Below are 26,710 nucleotides of genomic sequence, written 5' to 3'. Positions count from 1 at the left end.
CCAGTCTCCCTTGTCTCAGTAAAAAAACGCCACCATCAACCTGGTCACTCTTCCCTTCCCCTCATTCCCCCACATCCGATCCATACTGTAAATTCTTCCCCAAAACTACAACCCGGACCTGTCCACTTGTCACTGTCTCCATGGCCACCGTCACCCTCACCTGGACTCCTTCAGCAGCTTCATAACTGATCTCTTCCCTCTACTCTGGGCCCCCATCATCCATCCTCCTCACAGAAGCCAGAGTGGTCTTTCAAAAATATCAGTCAGAAAAGGTTACTCTCCTCCTCAAAATCTTCAATGTTCTCCCATTGTTTAGAATAGAAACGCACACTGTCGTCGTCTACACCATCTGCCTGGTCCACTTCTCCAGCCTCATTTTGTGCCCACCAACTCTACTCCCAGGGACCTCCTTGTCCAGCTCCTGTGTTCCTCAACCTTCTCTCTTTCTGGGACATTTTCTCAGCCTTCTTGTCATCCAGAACTCAATTCAAATGACATATTCCCAGGTCTATGTAAGGAAACCTGCCCTGCCCATTAAACTTTAGACACTGTCTTATTTCTTTGTTTACTACCTGTTTTCCATTTCCTGAAACCCTAGAATGGAATCGCCCTGCAAGCAAAGTTTACACTATATCTCCAGTACCTGCTAAAGCAGGTGCTCATACATATTTGCTGAAAGAATTAATTACCAGATGGCAATTGTATATACTTTGTAATATCCTTACTTGGCAGAATTAAAAGCTGCCAATTTTGTGTAAGTCCCCATTTTTTAAAAACAGGGCTATTTGTAAGCCCAGGACTATTGTAATAGATGAACTGGCTGCAAGCCCCTTACAACATAGGTGGCATAAGGAAAACAGAAGAAGGGAGAAAGAGGGACAGTGGATGGGTGGAGGGAGAGGTGGATGGTGAGTGAGTGGGTGGATGTGTGGGTAGGTTAGTGGCCAGATGGATGGATGGGTAGATGGGTGAATGAGTGTGTGGATGGATGGATGAATGGGTGAGTGGATGAATGGTGCTTGGATGGGTGAATGGGTGGATGGATGGGTGAGTTGGTAGATGGGTGGGTGAGTGGGTGGGTGGATGAACGGTGGATGGGGGTGGATGGCTGGATGAGTGAATGGGTGGATGGATGGTGGAAGGGTGGGTGAGAGTGGATGGGTGGGTGGATGGATGGGCGGGTGGGTGGGTGAGTGGGTGGATGAATGGATGGATGGAGGGTGGGTGGGTGGGTGAATGTGTTGTGGATGGGTGGGTGAGTGGATGGATAGGTGGATGGATGGGTGGATGAATAGGTGGATAGGTGGATAGATGGGTGGATGGATGGGTGAGTGGTTGGATGGGTGGATGGATAGGTGGATGGTTGGATGGGTGCGTGAGTGAGTGGATGGATGGATGGATGGATGGATGGATGGATGGATGGATGGTGGATGGGTGGCTGAGTGGGTGGATGGGTGGCTGAGTGGATGAGTGGGTAGTGGGTGGGTGGGTGAATGAATGGATGGCTGGCTGAGTGCGTGAGAGGATGGGTACGTTCTGGGAAGGTAAATCCAAGTTACTGTGTAAGTTGAGCCGGGGGAGGTGGCCACAGTTGGCTCCCCTAGGCCACCCCCCTTGTGAGGTCACCAAAGGGTTACTTCGGGACAAAAAGCCGCGGCTGTGGGTCGCCCCGCCCGGGTTTCCAGCAGCAGCACCCCAACCCCCACCCAGCACACAGGCACCCCTCCTGCCCTGGCCCCAGCCGCGCTCAGGGCGCCCCCTGACGGCGCCCGTGCTCAGGTGCGCACCGGGACTTGCGCGCACGCGCACAGGTGAGTGCCGGCCCCGCCCCCTGCTTTGGCCACCCGCCCAGGAAACTTGTTGGTTGTTGCCCTCGGGTCGCTCCCGGGCGGGGACACAGAACCGGGCCATGGAAGATCCGTCGGGGGCTCGCGAGCCCCGGGCCCGGCCGAGAGAGCGGGACCCGGGACGGCGCCCCCACCCGGACCGAGACCGCGCCCACGATCGACAGCGGGACCGACCCGGGGACACGCGCAGGGAGCAAAGCAGCAACGGGAACCGGCGAAGGGACCGGGACCGGGACCGGGACCGGGACCGGGACCGGGACCCGGACCGGGGCCGGGAGAGAGACCAGGAGAGGGACCGGAACCGGGATCGGGACCGGGACCGGGAGAGGGAGAGGAAGAGAGACCCGGACCGAGGCCCCCGCCGGGAGAGACACAGGGACGCGGGCCCTCGCGCAGGTGAACACGGAGTTTGGGAAAAGCCGCGCCAAAGCAGGACGCGGGACAGAGCCCGGGGACCGACCTGGGACTCAGCCGCGCCTCCTGGGCCCGCGCCCTGGGAAGTCCCAGAGCTGCCGCAGACCGAGAGGAAGGGGGGCCCCGGGTACCGCGGACCCGAAAGGTAAGAGGGGCCGGGGCGCTGCGACCTCCGCGCCGGGGACACCTGCGGCCCAGGCCGGCCCACGAGGCCCTGGCGTCCCCGGGTTCTCGTTCTAGGAGCCCGTTTAAAGGAACAAATGCCGTTTCTCCCTTCTGCGCTCTCAGAGGCGACCTGGCAGGGAAGGAAAACTTTAAGGTTCCCCTTTCTTGTGGCCTGAACCCAATTAACAAAGCAAAACCCCCCAGTGTGAGCAGTGGCCGGACTGGAGGGCCTGGAGAAGAGAAAGAGGCCCGGGGCCGGAGAGGGAGGGGTGGGAGGAGACCAGGCGGGTGGGGTTCACCCCAGGCTCCTCCCCGGCCCGCCCCGCATGGTCACAGGACTGCGCCTTGGGGTTCAGACCCTTGTCCCGTGTTCCAGAGCCAGCCCTTCCCGACACCAAAGGCCCCTTACCTGTGGCCGGGCCGCCCACTTGGGAAGCCCAATGAAGAGTTAATAGTTTAATGTTACCCCTCCCAGGAACATGGGCCTTCAAAAACAGGTGGGCCGGCGCGGTGGCTCACGCCTGTAATCCCAACACTTTGGGAGGCTGAGGCGGGCGGATCACCTGAGGCCAGGAGTTCGAGACCAGCCTGGCCAACATGGTGAAACCCCGTCTTTACTAAAAATACAAAAACTTAGCCGGGCCAAGTGGCGGTTGCCTGTAGTCCCAGCTACTTGGGAGGCTGAGGCGGGAGAATCGCGTGAACCCGGGAGGCGGAGGTTGCAGTGAGCCAAGATCCTACCACTGCACTACAGCATGGGCGACAAAGTGAGACTCTGTCTCAAAAAAAAAAAAAAAAAAGACAGGTGGGAGACGCTACATTTTTAACCAAAGAACTAAGTCTACGTAAAATTCCCCCACTGAAGGGTACAGGTTTGTTTTCTCTTTTGCCAGTGAGGTCTCTCTAGGCAGCGTCATTCGAATCCCACAGCTGCTTGAGACCCCACCCTCCTAATAAAAAAAAATTTTGCACAGAATTCTGCCTCGCACAGAATTCCCATAAGCCCCTTGTAAGGAGAAAGGTTCAGGGTGTACTGGAAGACTCTGAGCTAGGGGAAGGTGGGGGTGGAAGGGAAGACAAGAGGGGACCTGGGCCCCACACTCCCTCCTAGGGACCTGGTGTTTTTTTCCATCCATTGAATACGCAGATAATGTGCCCCCCACGGTGAACTGTGAGCAGACGGGATATGCCACTGCCAGGCTCCTACAGGAGACAGGTCCAGGGTGACGACTGCTTCTGGTGTTCTGGTTTTTGACACCTGGCCTCTTCTCTGGGAAGGAGTCAGGCTCCCCTCTCCCAGGGACTTGGAGGCTGAGCCCAGTCTCTCTCCCTGCTATGTCCACACAGCGAGAGAGCTCCTATCCTAAGTTTATGTTACATTATCTAAAACCAACTAGCATGACAAAGGGTGCGCCCAGATACAGTCAAAGCTGCGCCCAGGGAAACGGCTGTTGTTTCCCTGACTAAAGCCCATTGCACTGCAACTGCAGGACCTGGGAGAATTCAGAGCTGCATTTTTAGGTTTCTTTAAAAACCAGTGTGCGAGGCGGACGTGGTGGCTCACGGCTGTAATTCCAGCACTTTGGGAGACCGAGGCGGGTCGATCATTGAAGGTAAGGCGTTCAAGACCAGCCTGGCCAACATTGCGAAACCCCATCTCTACTAAACATACAAAAAAATTAGCCGAGCGCGGTGGAACATGCCTGTAATCCCAGCTACTCGGGAGGCGGAGGTGGGAGGACTGCTTGAACTCGGGAGGTGGAGGTTGCAGTGAGCTGAGATTGCTACACTGCACTCCAGCCTGAGTAACAAAGTGAGACTCCATCTCAAAAAAAAAAAAAAAAAAAAAAACCAAGACTGGGGAGAAAGAGGAAAGGTGTCGCAAGCAGAATAGTTTCTGCAGTAACCCAGAGGCATGGGAAAGCGGTCATCTTTTGAGGGGAAGAGGAGAGTTCACTATGGCTGGGTCTGTGAGCCCAAGGTTGTGAGTGTAGAGAGGTGAACAGGGGCCTCCTGTGCATGCTAAAAGTTTTTAAAATTTCAAACCTAAGAGAGACATGATGTTCTAGAAAGACTGTGGGAGCCCAGCAAGTAGAATGCAGCCCCCTGTTGAATCTCAGACAAAGCCTAGGATGTGCTGCATAAAGCGAGGAGAAAAGGGACAAAAAATGCTAGGGTTGGCAGGGGAAGAAATAATGTGATGGGCATCGGAGTCATGTGAACGCAAACTGGTTTTGAAGAGTCCTGGTGCATGCTGAACTGAGAACTCACACGCACAGGAAGGCAGCTCGCAGCTACCTGGTTAGACAGCTCCCAGTGGCAGACAATCCATCAAAGGTGGTGCTAAGGGTACCCATCACAGCATCTGTCACGTGGTTAGTTAGCGGAGTTGGGCCAAGTATTCGGATGTCCTGTGGGGCCACTAAACCAGAGAATTCTCTGGAGTTTAAAATACTGGGACAAATTCTATTTCTATTTCTGCGTAGTCTTTAATGTTTGGGCCCAGCACAAGGAGTCAAGAGTTCTAATCCTGAGCACTATTGAATGAGAGATTCCTAATGGCCGCGTATGCTTTTTGGTTATAGTGAACCCCCTTCGGTGAGCTATCTGCCCTCGACCCCCAGGCCTGGACGAGAGGAGGTGGAATATTACCAGTCAGAGGCAGAAGGGCTCCTGGAATGCCATAAATGCAAATACTTGTGCACTGGGAGAGGTGAGCTGTTTTGCAGGCTGTTTGATCATTTACTCTCACTGGTGGTTCTGGAAGGGATGGTCTGAGCTGGTGAAGCAAAAATTTAAGCACATTCCCTTGTGGGTTCCTAGCATTTTCACTTCTGTACCTGTGAGGTTCTTGTTTTCTTAAAAAAAAAAAAAAAAAAGTAGAATGCCTCAAAAGAGCTGTTCGATTTCCTGTGCTTCTCCTTAAACGTGCCCTGGGTTTGCAGAGGCAAGCAGCCATGTTTGCAGCTTTCAGACTCCAGGTGGAAGTGCAGAGGCCCGTAGGTGGAACTGGCTATGAGCTGCCAGCTGTCAGAGGAGATATTTTCTGGCGAGGCGGCTAAATTAACAGAGAGGGAAAATCACCTGGCGTGGGCAGCCAAGTTGCAGCACCTGTTCTCCTTGAAGATCTGATGCCCAACACTTGATCAGTGGCTTTTTAACTTTATTGACTGAGGCCATGCACGGTGGCTTATGCCTGTAATCCCAGCACTTTGGAAGGCCCAGGAAGGAGGATCTCTTGAGCCCACAAGTTTGAGACCAACCTGGGCAACATAACAATACCCCATCTCCAGTTTAAGATTAAAAAAAAGGAAAAAAGGCCGGCGTAGTGGCTCACACCTGTAATCCCAACACTGTGGGAGGTCAAGGTGGGTGGATTACTTGAGGTCAGGGCTTTGAGACCAGCCTGGCTAATGTGGTGAGGAGGAGAATTGCTTGAACCTGGGAGGAGGAGGTTGCAGTGAGCAGAGATCATGTCACTGTACTCCAGCCTGGGTGACAGAGTCAGACTCCATCTCAAAAAAATTAATTTAAAAATTAAAAAAAATATGTGTGTATATATATACACACATACAATATATTCACAAGGTTGTTAAATATATATTTTTTTACATTAAGACTGAGTTCACACACAGAAACAAAAATGTTGTGAAACCATACTGACCCTATTATCTACCAAGTACTCTGATATTTTCTATCCCATTCATTAAAAACAAAATCATTTTTTAAAAACTATACTTATTTAGGACCCACAGTCTGAAAAACACTTCCATCCTATCATGTATCCACCCCAAATGTGGCGTCCCCAGGTTCCCCATTCTAGTGGTCTTGGCCTTGTCAGCAATGAAGAAAATCTGGTTTGTCTGGGTGAGAGCTTACAGTTCACATGATTTGGTGAGAAATGTTTCTAGGTTTACTGTGACTAAGGGAGAAAACGTTCCAGCCCAAGGGAGAGAACTCGTGGAGCTCATACCTGACAAGGTAATCTCGGGGTGATTCCAAAGATGCATATGATTATAGGATTATAGGAACTTTGAGGAAAGGGCTCTAGGCGATGCACGTACAAGGATCATTACTCTAGTTGCAGATATTGGTACAACCTCATGGCCTGTAATTCTGTCAACAGCTCCTGAGCTTCAGAGAAGTACAGTAAGATATCCAGAGAACTGTTTTTTTTATTGAGAGCAAACAACAAAAATTATGAATGTATGCATAAAGTTCAGGAAAAAATATATTCACAGTGATTTTTTAATTGGTTGTTATTATAGGCAATTGTTACATGCATGTTTTCTTAAGTCCACATTTTCTTTTTTTGTTATAAGTAAATATAACTATCTTTTTTTTTTTTTTTTTCTGAGACAGAGTATAGCTCTGTAGCCCAGGCTGGAATGCAGTGGCATGATCTCGGCTCACTGCAACCTCTGCCTTCCAGGTCCTGGTTCAAGCAATTCTCCTGCCTCAGTCTCCCAAGCGGCTGGGAGGTAGCGCGTGCCACCATGCCCAGCTAAATGTTGTATTTTTAGTAGAGACGGGGTTTCACCATGTTGGCCAGGCCGGTCTTGAACTCCTGATCTCGTGATCCGCCCACCTCGGCCTCCCAAACTGTTAGGATTACAGGCATGAGCCACCACGCCTGGCTGTATAACTTTCATAAATAAAATGATGACAGAGTGTAAAAGAAAAAAAAAAGAGAAAGAAAACAATGTTGTTTGCATTCTGGGGGAAAATTATACAGTGTAAAGATCACACTTGAGAGAGCATCATCATTTCAATGAGACAATGTATAGCTTGGTTTCATGAATAGACCAACTGGAACCAGGCATAAAATCTGGTTATCAAACATCAGGGGGATGTTGACAGGCCAGTGTTGGCAGCATGTACAATTTCCAGCTCAGAAGCACCCAGCTTATATGTTGTTGAGCAAAAGAAGCCACACACACAAAAGCACATAACTGTATGATTCCATTTATATGATATTGTAGAAAAGGCAGAACTAGATTCTAACAAGAGAGGGCAGATCAGTGGTTTGCTGACAAGGAAAGTGAGGGATTGACTACAAAGCATCACTAGGGAAATTTCTGGGCTAATGAGAATGTTCTGTGTCTTGATTATGTTTACGTGGTTACGTGGTACATACATTTGTCAAAACTCATCAAGCTGTATGCTTAATGTGGATCGTTTTGTTGCATATAAGTTATATTTCACTAAGGCTGATTTTAAGGAAAGCAGCCAGTTTTCCTTTTCCAAGATAAAGAAGCCAAGGGCCCGGGAAAAATGCAGCTCTGGGAAAATATCACAGCCCAGATACACTCTTTAGGGAACTAAATAAAACAGCATTAAACTTTAAGACATACTTATGAGTTAAAGTCTAAGAACAGTAAAACAAATTTTTTTTTTTTTTAATTCAGTAAGCACTAAGGGTTTAATTAACTTAATTTTTTCTGTTTCTTTTTTTTGAGACAGAGTCTCACTCTGTCACCCAGGCTGGAATACAGTGGTGCAATCTCAGCTCACTGCAACCTCCGCCTCCTGGGTTCAAGAGATTCTTCCGCCTCAGCCTCCTGAGTAGCTGAGATTACAGGCATGCACCACCATACCTGGCTAATTTTTGTATTTTTAGTAGAGACACGGTTTCACCATGTTGACCAGGCTGGCCTCGAACTCCTGACCTCAGGTGATCTGCCTGCCTCTGCCTCCCAAAATGTTGGGATTACAGGTGTGAGCCATCGGGCCTGGCCAATTTTTCTTATTTCTAATACATGAACCACAGTTAACATTTTGATGTATAACTTCCATGGTTTTTTTCTGAATTATTACATTTTTTAAGCTCTGTGATTTTCTTCAGACTTGGAGAACTTTCCCCTTACAAATTGTATTCACCACAAACATATATAAAGAGGAGATAATGACCAGCGCCGTGGCTCACACCTGTAATCCCAGTACTTTGGGAGGCCAAGGCAGGAGGATCGCCTGAAGCCAGGAATTCAAGACCAGCCTAGGCAACACACCAAGACCTATGCCACGAAAAAATACAAAAATTAGGCCCAGCAGCATGCACTTGTAGTCCTAGCTGTGTGGGAGGCTGAGGCAGGACAATTGCTCGAGTCTAGGAGGTCAAGGTTGTAGTGAGCCATGATCGTGCCACCGCACTCCAGCCTACGCGACACAGTGAGACCTTGTCTCAAAAAAAAAGAGATAACTTGTTTAGTTTTTTGTGTTGTTGTTTTTGTTTTTTGAGACAGAGTGTCGCCCAGGCTAGAGTGCAGTGGCACGATCTCAGCTCACTATAACCTCCACCTCCCAGGTTCACGCGATTATCCTACCTCAGCCTACTGGCTAATGTTTGTATTTTTAGTAAAGATGGGGTGTCACCATGTTGGCCAGGCTGGTCTCAAACTCCTGACCTCAAATGATCCACCTGCCTTGGCCTCCCAAAGTGCTGGGATTATAGGCGTGAGCCACCACACCCAGTCTTTTTTTTTTTTTTTAATTAGAGATGGGGTATCACTGTGTTGCCCAGGTTGGTCTCAAACTCCTGGGCTCAAGCAATCCTCCCACCTTGGCTTCCCAATGTGCTGGGATTATAGGCGTGAGCCACCACGCCCGGCCTTGTTTCATCTTTCTGGTGGTGGAAGGTGGCATGTTCTTGCCCTTCCATCCAGAATGGCTTTGTTTCTGCTCACCGGCCTGATCTCTCCCACCATCCTCCTGTCCCTCTCTCAGGGCAGACTGTTTTGCTCTTTTGAGAGTCACCCCTCTGAGTCCATAGTATTTCTGGCACCATTTCTGGAGACCACAGTTCCCTGCTACCCTCTAGTTTTAATCGTGCTGCTTTGGCCTTGGGCCTTCCACAGGGGCAGAAGCCTACAGGGGTCTGAGCCCTGTGCGGAAGGTGGGCCTCAGGTGGAAGAGTCTCCTGGTGCCAAACAGCATCACTCAAAAATGGTAACACCCTGTTTTTGCAGCCTGCTGCCAAATGCTGGAGGTTCTCCTGAACTTGCTGATCCTGGCCTGCAGCTCTGTGTCTTACAGTTCCACAGGGGGCTACACGGGCATCACCAGCTTAGGGGGCATTTACTACTACCAGTTCGGAGGAGCTTACAGTGGCTTTGATGGTGCTGACGGGGAGAAAGCCCAGCAGCTGGATGTCCAGTTCTACCAGCTAAAGCTGCCCACGGTCACTGCGGCCATGGCCTGCAGTGGAGCCCTCATGGCCCTCTGCTGCCTCTTCATTGCTATGGGTGTCCTGCAAGTCCCGTGGCATTGTCCGCTGTTGCTGGTGACTGAAGGCTTGTTGGACGTGCTTATCTCAGGGGGGTACATCCCGGCCTTGTACTTCTACTTCCACTACCTCTCTGCTGCCTACAACTCTCCTGTGTGTCAAGAGAGGCAGGCGCTGTACCAAAGCAAAGGCTACAGTGGTTTCGGCTGCAGTTTCCACGGGGCAGATATAGGAGCTGGAATCTTTGCTGCCCTGGGCATTGTGGTCTTTGCCCTGGGGGCTGTCCTGGCCATAAAGGGTTACCGAAAAGTCAGGAAGCTAAAAGAGAAGCCAGCAGAAATGTTTGAGTTTTAAGGGTTTCTAAAACACTCTGCCAGATGCAAGTGGTGGTGGAAGTTAGTCTGAGCCACTGTCTTTCCCAAGAATCCCTCGTTGTGGAACTTTCCAATGCTGGAAAAGCAGCGAGCCAGCGTTGGTGTGGTGGGCGGAGCTTCCAGTCGCGTGGAGCGGTGTCCATGGATGCAACAGACCCTGGCTTCTGGAGTCCTCTGTGAGTGAGGGAACAACCAAAATCATTTTTCAAAAAGCAAAAAATTGGCCAGCCTCAGTGGCTCACATCTGCAATCCCAGCACTTTGGGAGGCTGAGGTGGGTGGATCACTTGAGGTCAGGAGTTCAAGACCAGCTTGACCAACATGGTGAGACACCGTCTCTACTAAAATAGAAAACAAATTAACGAGGCGTGGTGGCGGGCGCCTGTAATCCCAGCTACTTGGGAGGCTGAGGCAGGAGAATTGCTTGAATCCGGGAGGTGGAGGTTGCAGTAAGCTGAGATCGTGCCACTGCACTCCAGCCTGGGCGACAGAGTGAGACTCCGTCTCAAAAAAAAAAAAAAAAGCAAAAACCTGGAGCCCAAGAGCCACACGGAAAAGGCATGTGCTACAACAGAGTGCACTTCTTCATTCAGTAAAAGGAGGGTCACCAAGAGAATTTGATGAACCTTATCTTCAAAGTTCCCAGGCACAGTGGCTCAAACCTGTAATCCCAAAGCTTTCGGAGCCTGAGGTAGGAGGATTGCTTGAACTCAGGAGTTCAAGTTTGCAGTGCACTAAGATTGTGCCACTACACTCCAGCCTGAGCAACAGACCGAGACCTTATTGCCAAAATACCAGGAAAGAAAAAAGTTCATGGAGAGCCGCATAGACATGAGACCACACTTCAGCCTGAATTTTTCTAAACACAGCTGTCTCAAGCAGATTAGCCCACACGTTTTTCCACACTGAACTCTCCAGTCCTTCCACTTCCTTAATTCTGCAAATGGAGGAGGTGGGGACTCTTGGGAAACTACTCATGTAAAATTTAAGTTGGAGGTAGGCGTGGGCTGAGGAAAGAGGAATCAGATTAATTCTCTGGGTTGCAAAGAGGCTATTCTGCAAGCCCCTCACAGTGGCCCTGAGAGCTCAATAAGTGTTTTGTACCTCTTGTAAATGTGCCATTGTGTGAAGCATTAAACCCAACATCTAGAATTCAGGATCCATCCAGAATAAAAGAATGTAAAACCTTCCCCAACAGAAGAGTGTTACTTTTGGCCAACTTCATGGGTTCTTATTGCACATTAAATTATGACTTATGGAACATTACAATCTATTCTCAGTCCAGTGAATAAGTTCTTTGCTTTATGTGAATCCAATAAAAAATCCAAAGAATTTTAATTTGGAGTTGATGTCCTCTTTACAATACATTTATCATATTCTTTTCAACACAGACCATTTGTCACATTTAAAAGGTGAGTTCCGTTTGGGTTTAGAAAAGGAATATATATATATATATATATATATATATATGCTTGTATATGATTGGAAAATTTCTTCAAGAATAACATCAGAAAGTATTAACAGTTTTGCTTTTGAAGAGAAGGGGACTTTTTATTTATGCATGGCTTCACTGCACATGTATTAATTTTAGAAAAATAAAAAGTAAAAACGTTGATTTGCTCTCCTCAGTTTTTTTCAGGACCACATTTAAAGTTCAAAGGCAGGTGGCCGGGCGCGGTGGCTCAAGCCTGTAATCCCAGCACTTTGGGAGGCCGAGACGGGCAGATCACGAGGTCAGGAGATCGAGACCATCCTGGCTAACATGGTGAAACCCCGTCTCTACTAAAAAATACAAAAAACTAGCCGGGCGAGGTGGCGGGCGCCTGTAGTCCCAGCTACTCGGGAGGCTGAGGCAGGAGAATGGCGTAAACCCGGGAGGCGGAGCTTGCAGTGAGCCAGGATCCGGCCACTGCACTCCAGCCTGGGCGACAGAGCGAGACTCCGTCTCAAAAAAAAAAAAAAAAAGTTCAAAGGCAGGTATAGGTATATAGTTAAGCAGATTATTAAATAATCAGCCACAAAAACAGCCTCACCCAGAAAGACCTTTTTTTTTTTTTTTTTTCCTATTTTTGAGACAGGATCTGGCTCTGTCACCCAGGCTGGAGTGCAGTGGCGGGATCTCGGCTCACTGCAACCTCTGCCTCCTGGGCTTAAGCTATCCTCCCACCTTAGCTTCCCGAGTCGCTGGAACTACAGGCCCATGACACTGTGCCTGGCTAATTTGTTTATTTTTAGAAGAGATGGGGTTTTACCATGTTGCCCAGGCTCATCTCGAACTCCTGAGTTCAAGTGATCCACCCAACTCAGCCTCCCAAAGTGCCGGGATCATAGGCGTGAGCCACCATGCCAGACCCAGAAAGACATTATTTACAACAACGATCTCATGTCGTTTCAGGATCTCTGCTTCGCTCTCCCACACCCTCTGCTGTCTTTCCGGAGACTTGTCCCATCCCACCATAAACTACTGCTAGCTCTGCTCACCACCCTTTTCCCCTTCCCCTGCCCCGTGTGTCTTTCTGCACTAACAGCATGCTTGGAAATACTTGAGCCCGCTTGATATTGATAGCTAAGCCAGGCCAACCCTGACTGGAACCTGGGATAATATTCCCTGGCCATATTCCTTCAACAGTCCCAACACAAATAATGCCAGAAGACCATGATTCCTGTCAATGGGTGCAGTCAATGGGTGGTTGGCAAGATCTAGATTTATTCCATTGTAGCCTAAGAGATAGACGCTGCCTGGGTTGCGAGTCCGTCCCAGAGGAAAACGTCCCACTCTTCTGCATTTTTAGTAGAGTATTTCTGTTTCCCTTCAGGGGGTGAAATGTTAACGTCCATGCAGAAGGAAAACCAAGGGAGAGAAAGGTGTTGGGTCCACTAACCCTCATGAATTAGAATGATGTCTCGGTCAAGTCACTGGCTCTGCTGTAGGGAGAGTGTATGTAAACCAGTAGCTTACCGTGCCTAAGTGATGAGTGGACAGTTTTAGTCTGATGTTATTTTCAGTTTTAAATTAGAGGAATGTAGCTTCTCAACTATCAGAGCCCTCAACTGCTATGTCCCTGTGGACCGCTAGGAATTCGTGTGGGCCCAGCAGGAGATAGGATTAGCAAGCTGAGTAGCTGTTGCCTAAGTACCTTAGAGTCTTTCACTGCCGTGATTATAAACATCATGGTACCCCTTAGTGTGTTAGAGGGTTGTCCTGATTTCTGGGGAGCCACACTCTTCTGACATTTATCCCATTCTTTCTTATGTTTCTCACCAATCCCCTTCCATTTTGGAAACATTGCTGAGTAGCGTCACCATCCATTTGTATAATAGTTTATTTTTAGAGTATTTTCACATACTTGCTTTTTTTGTTGTTAACTTCCCACACAACACCGATGTATCACACAGCTGCTTTCATTTGAGCCTCCCCTCACACAGCTGCTTTCATTTGAGCCTCCTCTCACACAGCTGCTTTCATTTGAGCCTCCCCTCACACAGCTGCTTTCATTTGAGCCTCCCCACATCCCTGTGGGTGAAGATTGGCAGGCTTAGCTTCATTTGTCAGATTGTCTGAGGCTTAGAAGGACTGAATGGCTTGGCCAACATGACAAGGCAGTAAAAAGTGGGGACTTGAACCTGGTGGTCCTGCTCTCGGTTCATTTGTTTTTCTCTTCATGCTCATCCCTGAACGCCAAGGGAATGGCAGGAGACCCTCTCCCAGAAGGACACCTAAGAAGGGTTTGGGGTCTCTGTCAGTAACAAATAAAAGCTCACCTCAGACAAGATGATCTTCAGTCTGTTGGCCCGTTGGCTTCCTCTGCCTCGTGCCATTTGTGGGTTCCTTTCAGTCCAAGTATCCATCAGTAAGGTCCTCGTTGAATAGATGAATCCATCCATACAACAAAGTCGAAGGCCACTTAACAAAATGTGGCTCCTCTTGTAGGAACTGATCTGAAAACATCTGGAGGATATAGTAAATGAAAAAATCAAGATGCAGAACAGTGTACGTGGTACACTTACTTTTGTGCAAAAATGCAGGGAAGGGAATGAAATGCAGATTTAAACATGCTTTTTATTTGCATAAAGGAACACTGGACAATTATATTAGAAACCAATGAAAGTGGTTGGCAATAGAGACTGGATATGAGTGAAATTTCTCAGTTTATACCTTATGTCATTTCAATTTTTTAGAAACTTTTAATTTTGAAATATAGATTTGCAAGAAGTCACAAAAACAGTGCAAAGTACTCCTGTGTACCCTTAACCCAGTTTTCTCTAATGATAATATGTTGCATAACTAGTACAATATCAAGACCAGGAAAGTAGTAATCTACAGAGCTCATTTAGATTTCCCCCTTTTACCTGCACACATTTGTATGTGTTCCTAGTTCTAAGCAGTTTTATCTCATGTACAGATTTCTGTGAGCGGCATCACAATGACATCCAGAACTGTTCCCTCACCCTGGACATCCCTGTGCTAACTCTTCATAGTCACACCCATCTTCTTCCTCCCTCCCCCATCCCTACTCATTCCTATCCCCTGTTGATCACCAATCTGGATTTCTCTATAATTTTGTCCTTTTGAGACTGTTACATACACAAAATCACACGGTATGTAACTTTCTGAGCAGAGTGTCGCTCTTGTCGTCCCAGGCTGGAGTGCAATGGCACGATCTTGGCTCACCACAACCTCCACCTCCCGGGTTCAGGTGATTCTCCTGCCTCAGCCTCCCGAGTGGGTGGGATTACAGGCACCTGCCACCACACCCAGCTAATTTTTGTATTTTTAGTAGAGATGGGGTTTCACCATGTTGGCCAGGCTGGTTATGGAACTCCTGACCTCAGGCAATCTACCCGCCTTGGCCTCCCAAAGTGCTGGGATTACAGGCATGAGCCATTGCGCCCAGCTAATATCGATTCTCTTTCACGCATCACAATTCCCTTGAGATCCATTCAAGTTGTTGCATGTATCAGGAATTCATTCCTTTTTTTTTTTTTGAGATGGAGTCTCACTTTGTCACCCAGACTGGAGTGCAGTAGCATGCTCTTGGCTCACTGAAACCTCTGCCTCCTGGTTTCAAGCAATTCTCCTGCCTCAGCCTCCGGAGTAGCTGGAACTACAGGCACATGCTGCCACACCTGGCTAATTTTTGTATTTTTAGTAGAGATGGGGTTTCACCATGGTGGCATGGCTGGTCTCCAAATCCTGACCTCAAGTGATCTGCCCACCTCGACCTCCCAAAGTGCTGGGATTACAGGCGTGAGTCACGGCGCCCAGCCTAGGAGTTCATTCCTTTTTATTGCTGAGTAGGGTAGCCCATGGTATGGGTGTACCCGTTTGTGTAACCAGTCACCCACTGAAGGGCATTGGGGTTGTGTCCAGTATTTGGCTATTATAAATAAAGCTACAATGAATATTGATGTCCACGTTTCTGTGTGGACATAGTTTTTGTTTCTTTAATATAAACGCAGGGTCACATGGTAAGTTTTTAAAGAAACTTCATTTTTTAAGAAACTGCCCCCAATTTTTTCAGAGTGGTCCTTCGATTTTTCAAACATAGATTAAAAACAAAACAAAAGGCCGGGCGCGGTGGCTCAAGCCTGTAATCCCAGCACTTTGGGAGGCCGAGACGGGCAGATCATGAGGTCAGGAGATCGAGACCATCCTGGCTAACACGGTGAAACCCCGTCTCTACTAAAAAATACAAAAAACTAGCCGGGCGAGGTGGCGGGCGCCTGTAGTCCCAGCTACTCGGGAGGCTGAGGCAGGAGAATGGCGTAAACCCGGGAGGCGGAGCTTGCAGTGAGCTGAGATCCGGCCACTGCACTCCAGCCTGGGCGACAGAGCGAGACTCCATCTCAAAAAACAAAACAAAACAAAACAAAAAAAACAAAAACGCAAAACAAATTAAATGTACTGACGTTGAGGCTGGGTGAGATGGCTTACGCCTCTAATCCCAGGACTTTGGAAAGCCAAGGCAGGCGGATCACTTGAGGTCAGGAGTTCGAGACCAGCCTGGCCAACATGGTGAAACCCTGTCTCTACTAAAAATACAAAAATTAGCCAGGCATGGTGGCGTGTGCCTGTAGTTTCAGCTACTTGGGGGGCTCAGGCAGGAGAATCGCTTGAAGCCAGGAGGTGGAGGTTGCAGTGAGCCGAGATCACACCATTGCACTCCAGCCTGGGTGACAGGGTAACACCCTGTCTCAAAAAAAAAAAAAAAGTTGACATTGAATCGACCATGCCCTTAAAATCAGGTGGCCTGTGGTACGTCTCTGGCTTGGCCAGGATGCGTAATGTCAGTGTTAAAGCCCGAATCTCTCTTCTCCTAGGTGTGGTGCAGATAGTGGAGGTGGTCTTGAATGGGATGGTTCTCATATGCATCGTGGCCTCCTACTTTGTCCTTGCCGGATTCAGTGCCAGCTTTTCCAGTGGCGGTGGCTTTGGGAACAACTACTACTCACCGTTCGAGGGCACTGAGCTAGAGCAGGTTCGGCAGCTGGACCAGCAGTACACGATCCTCCGGTCGCCCCTGATATATGGTGGCGTGGCTGTTTCTCTGGGTTTGGGGGTCCTCACCATGGGCGTCTTACTCCAAGGAGCCAAGAGTCTAACAATGTTGTCAGGGAAGTGGCTCCTCACGGAGGCCGCCTTCAGCCTCCTAGCGGCAGTGGGCTACTGCACAGGCATTGGTGTTTACCTCCACGTGGCTCTGCAGATCAATAGCACCGACACTTGCAAAACAAGAGAGAGGCTCTATGCCCGCAGGGGTCTCACCTGGATGAACTGCCAGCTGGCAGGCACCGACGGAGCAGCAGCCACCTTTGCTTGTCTTCTAGTGATCATGTACGGCGCCAGCGTGGTGCTGGCCCTGCGTAGCTACCGAGAACAGAAGCGCTACAAAGGCAGCCGAGAACAGCCCAGAAGTTACAGTGAGGCACCGGAATACCTGTGGTCTGGAACACTTTGAGATCTTCCGGGACCTAAGTGTGAACCCACATTGTTTCTCTTAAAAAGACAGGTCTTTTAGAACCCCACATTAGACAACTATGGTTTTCACACACTTGACTTTACAAATGCTCTCTTTGGACTGCAGCAAAGTTAAAGAATTGAGGCTGGGCATGGTGGCTCACGCCTGTAATCCCAGCACTTTGGGAGGCTGCAGTGGGCAGATCACTTGAGGTCAGCAGATTGAGTCCAGCCTGGCCCACATAGCGAAACCCTGTCTCTACTAAAAATACAAAAAAAATGCTGGGCGTGGTGGCTCACGCCTGTAATCCTAGCACTTTAGGAGGCCAAGGCAGGCGGATCACCTGAGGTTAGGAGTTTGAAATCAGCCTGGCAAACATGGTGAAACCCCATCTCTACTAAAAATACAAAAATTAGCTGGGCATGGTGGTGGATACCTGTAATCCCAGCTACTCTGGAGGCAGAGGCAGGAGAATCTCTTAAACCCGGGAGGCAGAGGTTGCAGTGAGCCAAGACCATGGCAATCCAGACTGGGCAACAAGAGCGAGACTCCATCTCAAAAAAAAAAAAAAAAAATCAGCTGGGCTTGATGGCGAACACCTGTAATCCCAGCTACTCAGGAGGCCAAGCCACAAGAATCACTTGAACCTGGGAGGCAGAGGTTACAGTGAGCAAACTCCACTCCACGTCACTGCACTCCAGCCTGGGCAACAGAGCGAGGCTCTGTCTCAAAAACGACGACGACTACAACAAAAAAGATAGGACACTTGATTTTATTAGACCATGAAGGGATACTAGAGGCTTTTTCATTTCTGCATTTCCTGACAGTGCTCCATAGAGTAGGCCTTCAAAGGTAGCTAGTAATCTCATTACCCTGGACTGTTCTCATAATGAAATAGATCACTAACACTGAATCTTACAAATAAAGTTCTTTTAGTAATTTTAATCTTGCATCTTTTATACCTATTGTTATACTTTACAGCTAGTCCCAAATATATTAGTTCAAATCACATGCAACTGGAAATATACATTCTCATTGTGTTCTTTTTTCTAATTGTCCTCTTGCTCTTCTTTACTGGTGAATTCTTATGGAAACTGTTCAGGACAAAGGATTGAAGCTAAGCCTCCTACCTAAGTGGAAAAGATCTAGATTGTACTTTTATAAAAATAAAGCTTGGAAAATAATCAACTGGAAATCTGCATTGCTCAGTTAAAAGTTGTGGTGCCTTGGCCGGGCACGGTGGCTCACGCCTGTAATCTCAGCACTTTGGGAGGCCAAGGCAGGTGGATCACGAGGTCAAGAGTTCAACACCAACCTGGCCAAAATGGTGAAACCCTGTCGCTACAAAATAATAAAAAAAAAATTAGCCGGCCTGGTGGCAGGCACCTGTAATCCCAGTTACACGGGAGGCTGAGGAAGAGAATTGCTTGAACCTGGGAGGCAGAGGTTGCAGTGGGCCGAGATCATGCCACTGCACTCCAGCCTGGGTGACAGAGTGAGACTCTGTCTCAAAAAAAAATAAAAAAATAAAAAAGTGGTGGTGCCACAGAAAAGTGTCTCCACTCCATCACCCTTAGCCCAAGACAGTGGCTAAGTCCCACACAATTTTCACTGAGTGGTAGATGAGAAGTATAACTGCAGCCAGAATCAAGCGACCCACTCTCCACCTACCCTCCAGAGAAATACCACCAAGCCCAGCCACTCTTCTCACCTAGCATATATTCCCTAAAATAGGTCCTTATTAGATCCTTGCCCACGTCTGGGTCCTGTGCTTGATAAAATGGAGACTTTGGCCTATTTGACCCCAACCTTGTGCCCAGGTCCAGCTCCAGTACTGCTCCAGAAGGCAGCTCCTCTCAAGGGAATGGAGCCATCACTGTAACAACAACACTCCCACTTCTTACGGCTTTATAACGTTCACCATGCTTTAGCAAACCTTCTCTCACTACCACTTGTCAGTCAGACAGGCCAAGGTGTACTGTTCACACTTTTCAGATGAGGAGACAAGGTTCAAGTTTAGGTGGTATGTACAGTATCATGATAAACAAGCCCTTTGATAAAATATATTATTAACATTTAATGAGAAAAACAGCCTTAGAGAGGTTAGGTAACTGCCTGAAGTCACAAAACTTTTAAGTAGCAGAGGCACAACTCAGTCCCACTGAATCACACACTGGAAGGTGTTCTGAGTGACTGACATACTCTTGTGGCCTTTGGTGTACAAGGGAATTTATATTGCATGACATTCATTCGTTTCTGCCATGCTGGCTGAGGGAGGTGTGTGTCTGGTGGAACTGTGGTATAAAAGCATGTTGAAGGTGCTCAATAAATGGTTGTTGAACCAAGTGTTTAAAATGTTCCTTCTGGCCGGGTGTGGTGGCTCACGCCTGTAATCCCAGCACTTTGGGAGGCCGAGGCGGGTGGATCACCTGAGGTCAGGAGTTCGAGACCAGTTTGGCCAACATGGTGGAACCCCGTTTCTACTAAAAATACAAAAATTAGCTAGGTGTGGTGGCGCATGCCTGTAATCCCACCTACTTGGGAGACTGAGGCAGGAGAATCGCTTGAACCTGGGAGGCAGAGGTTGCAGTGAGCTGGAATCATGCCATTGCACTCCAGCCTGGACGACAGGGCGAGATTCCGACTCAAAAAAAATAAACAGTCGGGCGCGGTGGCTCATGCCTATAATCTCAGCACTTTGGGAGGCCGAGGAGGGGAGATTGCCTAAGCTCAGGAGTTCGAGACCCACCTGGGTAACACAGTGAAACCCTGTCTCTACTAAAACTACAAAAAATCAGCCAGGCATGGCAGCGCTAGTCCCAGCTACTTGGGAGGCTGAGGCAGAATAGCTTGAACCCGGGAGGCAGAGGTTGCACTGAGGCAAGATCACGCCACAGCACTTCCAGCCTGGGTGACAGAGCAAGACTCTGTCTCAAAAAATAAATAAAGTTCCTTCTGGCAGATGAAGAGGAAACCTACAAATGACTTTATCTTGACCTTTATTTAAAATGAGAGGTAGCAGGCAGTGTGCAGTGGCTCATGCCTGTAATCCCAGCACTTTGGGAAGCCAAGGCAGGCAGATCTCTTGAGCCCAGGGGTTCCAGACCAGCCTGGGCAACATGGCAAAACCATGTCCCTACAAAAATTACAAATGAGCTGTGTGTGATGGTGCTTGCCTATGGCCCTAGCTACTCAGGAGGCTAAGGTGGGAGGATCGCATTAGCATGGGAGGTAGAGGTTGCAATGAGCCAAGATCACACCACTGCACTCCAGCCTGGGCAATAGAGCAAGACCCTGACTCAACCTATCAATCAATCAGTTGAGAGGTAGCTACTCTTGCTTCCAAGTCCTGAGATTATGGGGGACACCCACGGGAGTGGGGGTAGGCAAGCAACAATTTAGAGGCTTAACTGGATTCTAAGTAGCTCATGAGCCAAGACTCTGAAGTTCCTTCTTACACCAAAGCTGTCATGAAAAACGTGATGACCGGCTTTTCCACGATGTCATCAGCTGTCATTTAGACGGAGCTGTGGATTGTTTATAATTGAGTTTCTGGTAGTCAGCTAATAACCTGCATGTCAATAAGGACAGTGTTTCCTGATTTTTTTCCTTTTTCCTGGCTTTGTGATTTCTGTAAGCACATAAACCAAGGCAAAACATAGTGTTTCATGAAGTAAAAATCTGTATTGCCATTTCAGCTTAAAAGCTGATCAAAAGTATTTATTCTTGCCTTAACTCACAGCTTTGCAGCGTCATGGAATGTGGTTTAATGTGCTTGTTCTCACTTATCTTCCCCAGGAAAATCCTGCAGGTGCTTTTGGTTAAGAACCCAATTCTACAAACAAGTTAGGAGAGAAAATTATAGCTTCATGCTAAAATACTTACGAAATAACAAGCACTCCATTTTAAAACAAAGCCATGAAAAAGAGATTCCACTTTATTTTATTTATTATTGTTATTGTTATTTTTACAAACAATAGATTTGCTGCAACATGCTCTGGCTCATATTATTGAATTAAAAAATTTAACACATTTCAAAAATATCAAAAATACACTATAATGAGTCTTAGGACTACAATACGACAGTGATTGCACAAAACCATAAGATATGAGCCCACTGTCTGGATGACATCCATTGGCAACAGTGAGAGAAAACCCTACAGCATCTGGGAGAAGTGCATGAAATTTAGAATACAAGGAGCTTATGTGTGACTGACTGATCACCAAATGAGGGAAACAGAGCAGGATTGACTGTAGCTGCTTTTTCTCAGTCTAGCAAGTGCTTACCCAACTATGGGGCAAAAGTCACTAACTGGAGAGAAAGATTAACTTGCCTTCATGATCGGGAGTCTGAGAGCCTCCACCCAGAAGGAAGTAAAAAGTGACACAAGACAGTTCTATAGTGATGCTGAAGACATCACTGAATGGCTTGGAGACTAATTATTTAATAATTGGTACATTTATTGATAACAGCCAGCTGCTCCCTTATGGAGGTCTCTTCATTAATAATTATTGGATAGATAGAGAAGGTGAGCCTGTGGTTTCCAAGTACCAGCTTTCGCTAAAGGTCTATATAGGAAGAGCATCATTTGATATTCAGTCGATCTGCCACACCCAACTGGCTCCATCTCCTGGAAAGAAGCACTCACTACAAGCACCTGTAATAGCACCCAGCAACGACCACATTGCTCCTGCTGGCTCTTCCGTACACCAGTAAATGAACTCACCAATGTATTGCACACATACACTTCACAGTAGTACAATAAAGCCCTGTATCAGGAGTGGTAATTCAATGACTTGACTTTATAGTGCACTGCAGCTTTACGTCATACCCACATTCAAATTTTCAAATATCCTTCCAATCCATTTGAATAAAAACATACGGTGGCTGCCAAGACACATGTATTTTTCTTTCTTCCATGGACTCCTAAACTGCTCCCATAATCAGCAATGTTCTTCTCTCAGAAATTATCTTAAGCTTCTCTATTCAATGGGAGGTACACACAGAGACCTGAGAATATGCAGAGGCCAGAATCTCTATGCTAGATCAACTGTACTCTGCCCACCGGGGAACACATCCTCTGGGTAAAGTACTCAGAAGTAGATTACATTCACCTGGAAGCAGATACTGGCTTTCACCGACAGCCTGTTTAGAAAACACAATGTCTGTAAATTACCTCATAGGTCAAAGAGTTTTGTATGATATTTTTCATAATGGGCTATGGCCTTTTTACCCTCTGTTTTAATACAGAGCAACTACAAAAGGACATGAATTAAAGGAGACTGCAAAAAAAGAATAATCAGGCCGGGCATGGTGGCTCAAGCCTGTAATCCCAGCACTTTGGGAGGCCGAGACGGGCGGATCACGAGGTCAGGAGATCGAGACCATCCTGGCTAATACAGCGAAACCCCATCTCTACTAAAAAATACAAAAAATCTAGCCGGGCGAGGTGGCGGGCGCCTGTAGTCCCAGCTACTCCGGAGGCTGAGGCAGGAGAATGGTGTAAACCCGGGAGGCGGAGCTTGCAGTGAGCTGAGATCCGGCCACTGCACTCCAGCCTGGGTGACAGAGCGAGACTCCGTCTCAAAAAAAAAAAAAAAGAATAATCAGTTTTGGTACTGCCTATAGTAAAGATTTTCAATACAACCTAATGGTTCCTGAAAATAATTCTAGCACATAGAACATTTGGAATTACAGAGTTCTACTGACTAAAAAGTAAATACATTTACTTTTGGTAAGGTGATTTCAGAACTGGGTTTTGAGGACGTTCCAATAAGTAGGGTGGGAAACGAATAGCAGACAAAGGGGTTCACCATAAATAATAATTTTTATGAGACTATACTATTAAAGTGGTGTATTCCTAAAATAACTTTAATTTTTGGACATCACTATTCTACAGCCTGAAGGTTCTGCCGTCTGAGTAAGATGTTTTACATCACTCATCACTATCATCCTGGGTTATTTCATTTTCATTTTTTCTTCATTAAAAAAAAAAATTCCCATATAAAAATAAGGTGGCAAAACACTCTTGTTCCCATCTTTCTAACAGCACCTAAACTCTGCGTGAGCCACTATGTTCCCTACTTCAAATCGAAGACCTGAGTTCTAAAATTTTTCAATAGCTGACCAGTAGTTTCACAATTTGGGGAATCAAGTTCAGATTCTCGAGGGGTTGAACATTAGACATCCGTTAGAGTGTACCAAATCTCCCAAGAGTGTACCCCAATGACACGTGCATATGGGCACGGGGCCTCTGAGAAGATGAAGACATACAATTATTATGGACAGGTCATCTGGTTTTTGACTATTGCTTTGAACAAAAACTTCCCAAAAATACACACGAAAATATATTTATATTTAACCCTCTCTTTAACGTATTGTTTCTGATGAAACAAATAAAAAATGGCTCTACTCTATTTTTAATTGTAGAAGTGTTCCAAAAATTCAAAGCACATTCCCCATTGGGTAAAATCAAGCAATGCCAACATTTTGTGGGAATAGGAATTTTCCTAAGCAAATCTTCACGTGGAAAAAGTGACAGCAATAGGAAGAAACTGCATTTTGCTAGGGTTATGTGGAATGTGCAAAAAATACAGGTTTTCTGTAAGCTTAAGAATTTTCTCAATGAAGTGTCTTTCTTACGTTAGTATTGAGCCCAGTATTCTAAAACCACATAGAATATGCAGTTTTCAGAAGAGTACACTGTTCAACATTCAAGAGGCGAGCCCTCAACTCATTTCCAACATTCTAGAGAACCATCCCTCTCCTCCAGCACAGGAGAAGGAACAAGTCTAACCTGAGCGCTCCATTCATCTGTTCTAATTGGCCTCAGTCCATTTCAGAGTCATCTGCCATAACTTAAGGTCACGTGGATGCAAGCAGTGTCAGCCTTGACCCTCCCCCTTAGGAAGCTGACTGCCAATTCCTCCACGTGCTAAGGAAAGAGGCCAATCCCTCAATTTCCTTGGGAAATACCTAGCAGGTATCCTATGTGTCAAGGGGTAATTCTCTTTTTCTGATCTAGGGAGAAGTAGTCTTGGTCCTCACTCCTTCCCCATTTTCATCCCCAAAAGAAGATACTATTACCCCAAGTGTCTCAGGAGCTTCCACAGTCTGACATCCAACAGTTAAATCAACTTCACAGGGTCCTTCCTACACCCTCGGACAAGGCTCCAACACCCAGTTCTCTCTCTGCCTATGGATGAAGGTGCCAGGCTGCCTCTAAGAAGATTGGCTCGAGTGCAGATTCAAAAATAAAAAGTTCACAGTCAATGAAAAGTGCTCTTATTACATTACATACATAAATTATGTTTGATTGGTTCTACATTTCCAACAGACATCATTTTGATAGGCTGTATTCTCGTAGAGAAGAATGAAAAGCCATGTGACTAGTCACATCACACCCCATTAGTCTGAGATAAGGTGATTTCTCTGTCACAGAGATCCATCAGCAGCAATTAGTAAAGAGAATCGATCTTCACTTTTTTCCTCCACAGAAATAGTCCCTTTCCTGCCCAGGCAGGCAAATTCTCAAAATGATCCTAGGAGAGAAAGGGTTAATGGCAGGTGGTAGGACTGACACAGAACAGCTGCTTTCTTCCCAGTACCCCTGGGAATTCCAATGCAGGTTAAATATCAAACTTAACACTGATGGTGGCTACTAGTTTATCCAGAGCCAGCCACTGATGGCTCTCACTCTTTTTGGCTCCGAGTTCAACCCCACACAGCTATGGTTTAGAAATGTAGAGGCAGGGCTGGGCGTGGTGGCTCACGCCTGTAATCCCAGCACTTTGGGAGGCCAAGGAGGGTGGATCACCTGAGGTCAGGAGTTCAACACCAGCCTGGCCAACATGGTGAAACCCCGTCTCTAAAAAAATTAAAAAAAAAAAAAAAAAAATTGCTGGGCATGATGGCAGGTGCCTGTAATCCCAGCTACTCGGGAGGCTGAGACAGGAGAATGGCTTGAACCCAGGGGCGGAGGTCACAGTAACCCGAGATTGCACTATTGCACTCCAGCCTGAGCGACCGAGCGAGACTCCATCTCAAAAACAAAACAAACAAAAAAACCAAACCAACAAAAAGAAATGTAGAGGCAGAATGCCTCTGGCAGGTTCCTACCCCAACCCTGCACAGCTTCCTCCCACACTGTGCCCAGTGGGGCGGTCACAGTGCTGTGTCAAACTCCTCCGGAGGCTCGGTCCGATCCTCTTCGTGGGGCTCAGGCTCGAGCCGGCTGTCCTGGTGCTGCTTCATTTGTTCCTTCACTTCTTCTTCCAGGTCACGAGGTACAACAAACTGGTCCTCTGGTTCCATCTGAGTGGGGGCAGCAAAATAGCCAGTTTTCCTCTTGGGCACTTCTGTGGCCACTTCAATGAGGTTGAGGCTGTCCTCTAGGGGCACAATAGAGCCATTGGAGAGTTTCTTCCCATAGAGGCAGGAGGTGGAGGGAGACTTCTGTAACTCCATCCTGTCCTTGCTCATTGGCAGGACTATGCCACTACTTACACTGTTCTGTCTTCGGATCCCAAAACACGACCCTCTAGCATGTTCCTCAGAACACGGGGTAGGAGAACTCTCTATGAGAGGGGGTGAGTTCTCCAGATCCCTCCCCCTGCAGCAGTGGATGTCTACTTCTACCTCTACCTTGCTGCCGTTGGTTATGACCCCCTCAACGGGCTGGTCATCATCACTGTCCAGGCCGTTGTCAGACTGGTTACTGGAGAAGGTAGCACAAGAAGGCTGGCGCTGAAACAGCCCAGAGGTGGGTGTTGGGTGGAGGCTGCAGCGCCGCTCTGGCCTCGGAAGCAAGGCAGCGTCCAGGCCCCCAGCATTATGCTCATCAGAAGCAGTGGACCCCACTTCACTGCTCACCTCTGAGGTGGACATCTCACTGCTGAACTCAGAGGCAATCCCACTGCTAGAGGATGGAGTGGCTGGCTTAGGGGCATCCTTGATAGTGGTGGTTGAAGCAAATCCCACGGGACCTGGGAGGGTGAGCCCATTCATTTCACAAGTGCAGCCTTCCTCACCAATATTCAAATAAACCACCATCGCCCCTACGTTGTCCTGACAGCCATAGCTCTGTGCTAACGTGCACAGCTTCTTAGCAGCTGCTAATGGGTCTTGTACATGACGTACAGCACTGACAGCTTCTGTGTAGGACAAATGTTCCCACAATGCTTTGTTTCCCAGAATCAGCAACTCATCTTGAATGGTCAGTGGAGTGGAAGATATGTGGGGCTTGGGGAGGATCCAAGGGTAGAGGTATGTACAGCCCAGCATCCGGGTACAGCAGGTTACCCCGTTCACTTTGTTGTCCTAGAGAAGAGCAGGACACAAATTCTGAGAAACAAGCAACAATGATAGGCAACTTGATATCTTTCTAGATCACAGTGCTTAGGGATCTACAATAAAACTGTATATGATTTTTCCTATGGATTAGTGTAATTTTAAGTGGATGCACAGAAATAAATGTAGAGAAGTCTTAAAAGACAAAATACTATATGGTTATTATAGAGTCAAGTAAAAATAGCTGACTAAAAGGCACCACCATCCCAAAAGATGTTTGCTTTAACATGAAAAACAGGCCTCAGTATGTCTATAAATAGAGAAACATGATAGAAAAACAACAAGCAGAACTATCATTAATTCTCTATCACTAGTATTCTCAGAGAGGATGAAACAGAAAGGTCACTAAAAGTGATTTCTCACTTAAAGGGATATTAGCTG

The 26,710-nt window shown here is 47.4% G+C and overlaps 2 protein-coding genes across 8 annotated transcripts in view; one reads left to right on the top strand and one right to left on the bottom strand.

The window, feature by feature from the left end:
• The first annotated feature begins 1,848 nt into the window (after positions 1-1,848).
• Positions 1,849-17,265, top strand: MARVELD3 (MARVEL domain containing 3). Of its 4 annotated transcripts, none has more exons than XM_033218899.1 (3): positions 1,849-2,406; positions 5,012-5,139; positions 16,343-17,265. In XM_033218899.1, exons 1-3 carry the CDS (start codon positions 1,910-1,912, stop codon positions 16,978-16,980), a joined length of 1,263 nt encoding a protein of 420 aa, XP_033074790.1. In that variant the 5' UTR covers positions 1,849-1,909; the 3' UTR covers positions 16,981-17,265. The 4 variants fall into 4 exon arrangements, with proteins under 4 accessions (XP_033074790.1, XP_033074789.1, XP_033074792.1 ...); XM_033218898.1 differs by having other exon boundaries at positions 5,006-5,139; XM_033218901.1 differs by lacking the exon at positions 16,343-17,265 and adding an exon at positions 9,392-10,234.
• A 5,204-nt stretch (positions 17,266-22,469) lies between these two features.
• The window catches only part of PHLPP2 (PH domain and leucine rich repeat protein phosphatase 2), a 78,977-nt gene continuing 74,736 nt past the window's right edge, over positions 22,470-26,710 (bottom strand). For 2 of the 4 annotated variants that reach the window (XM_033218891.1, XM_033218892.1), the window contains exon 19: positions 24,416-26,299. In XM_033218891.1, the coding sequence (XP_033074782.1) occupies positions 25,145-26,299 (1,155 nt within the window). In that variant the 3' untranslated portion in view covers positions 24,416-25,144. Of the gene's footprint in view, positions 26,300-26,710 lie in introns of all 4 variants that reach the window. The other 2 variants (XM_033218893.1, XM_033218894.1) reach the window with 2 other exon arrangements.

Source organism: Trachypithecus francoisi, unplaced genomic scaffold (assembly GCF_009764315.1).
Source record: "Trachypithecus francoisi isolate TF-2019V2 unplaced genomic scaffold, Tfra_2.0 Lachesis_group10, whole genome shotgun sequence".
NCBI lineage: Eukaryota > Metazoa > Chordata > Mammalia > Primates > Cercopithecidae > Trachypithecus > Trachypithecus francoisi.
This window is presented reverse-complemented; position numbering and strand designations above follow the sequence as displayed.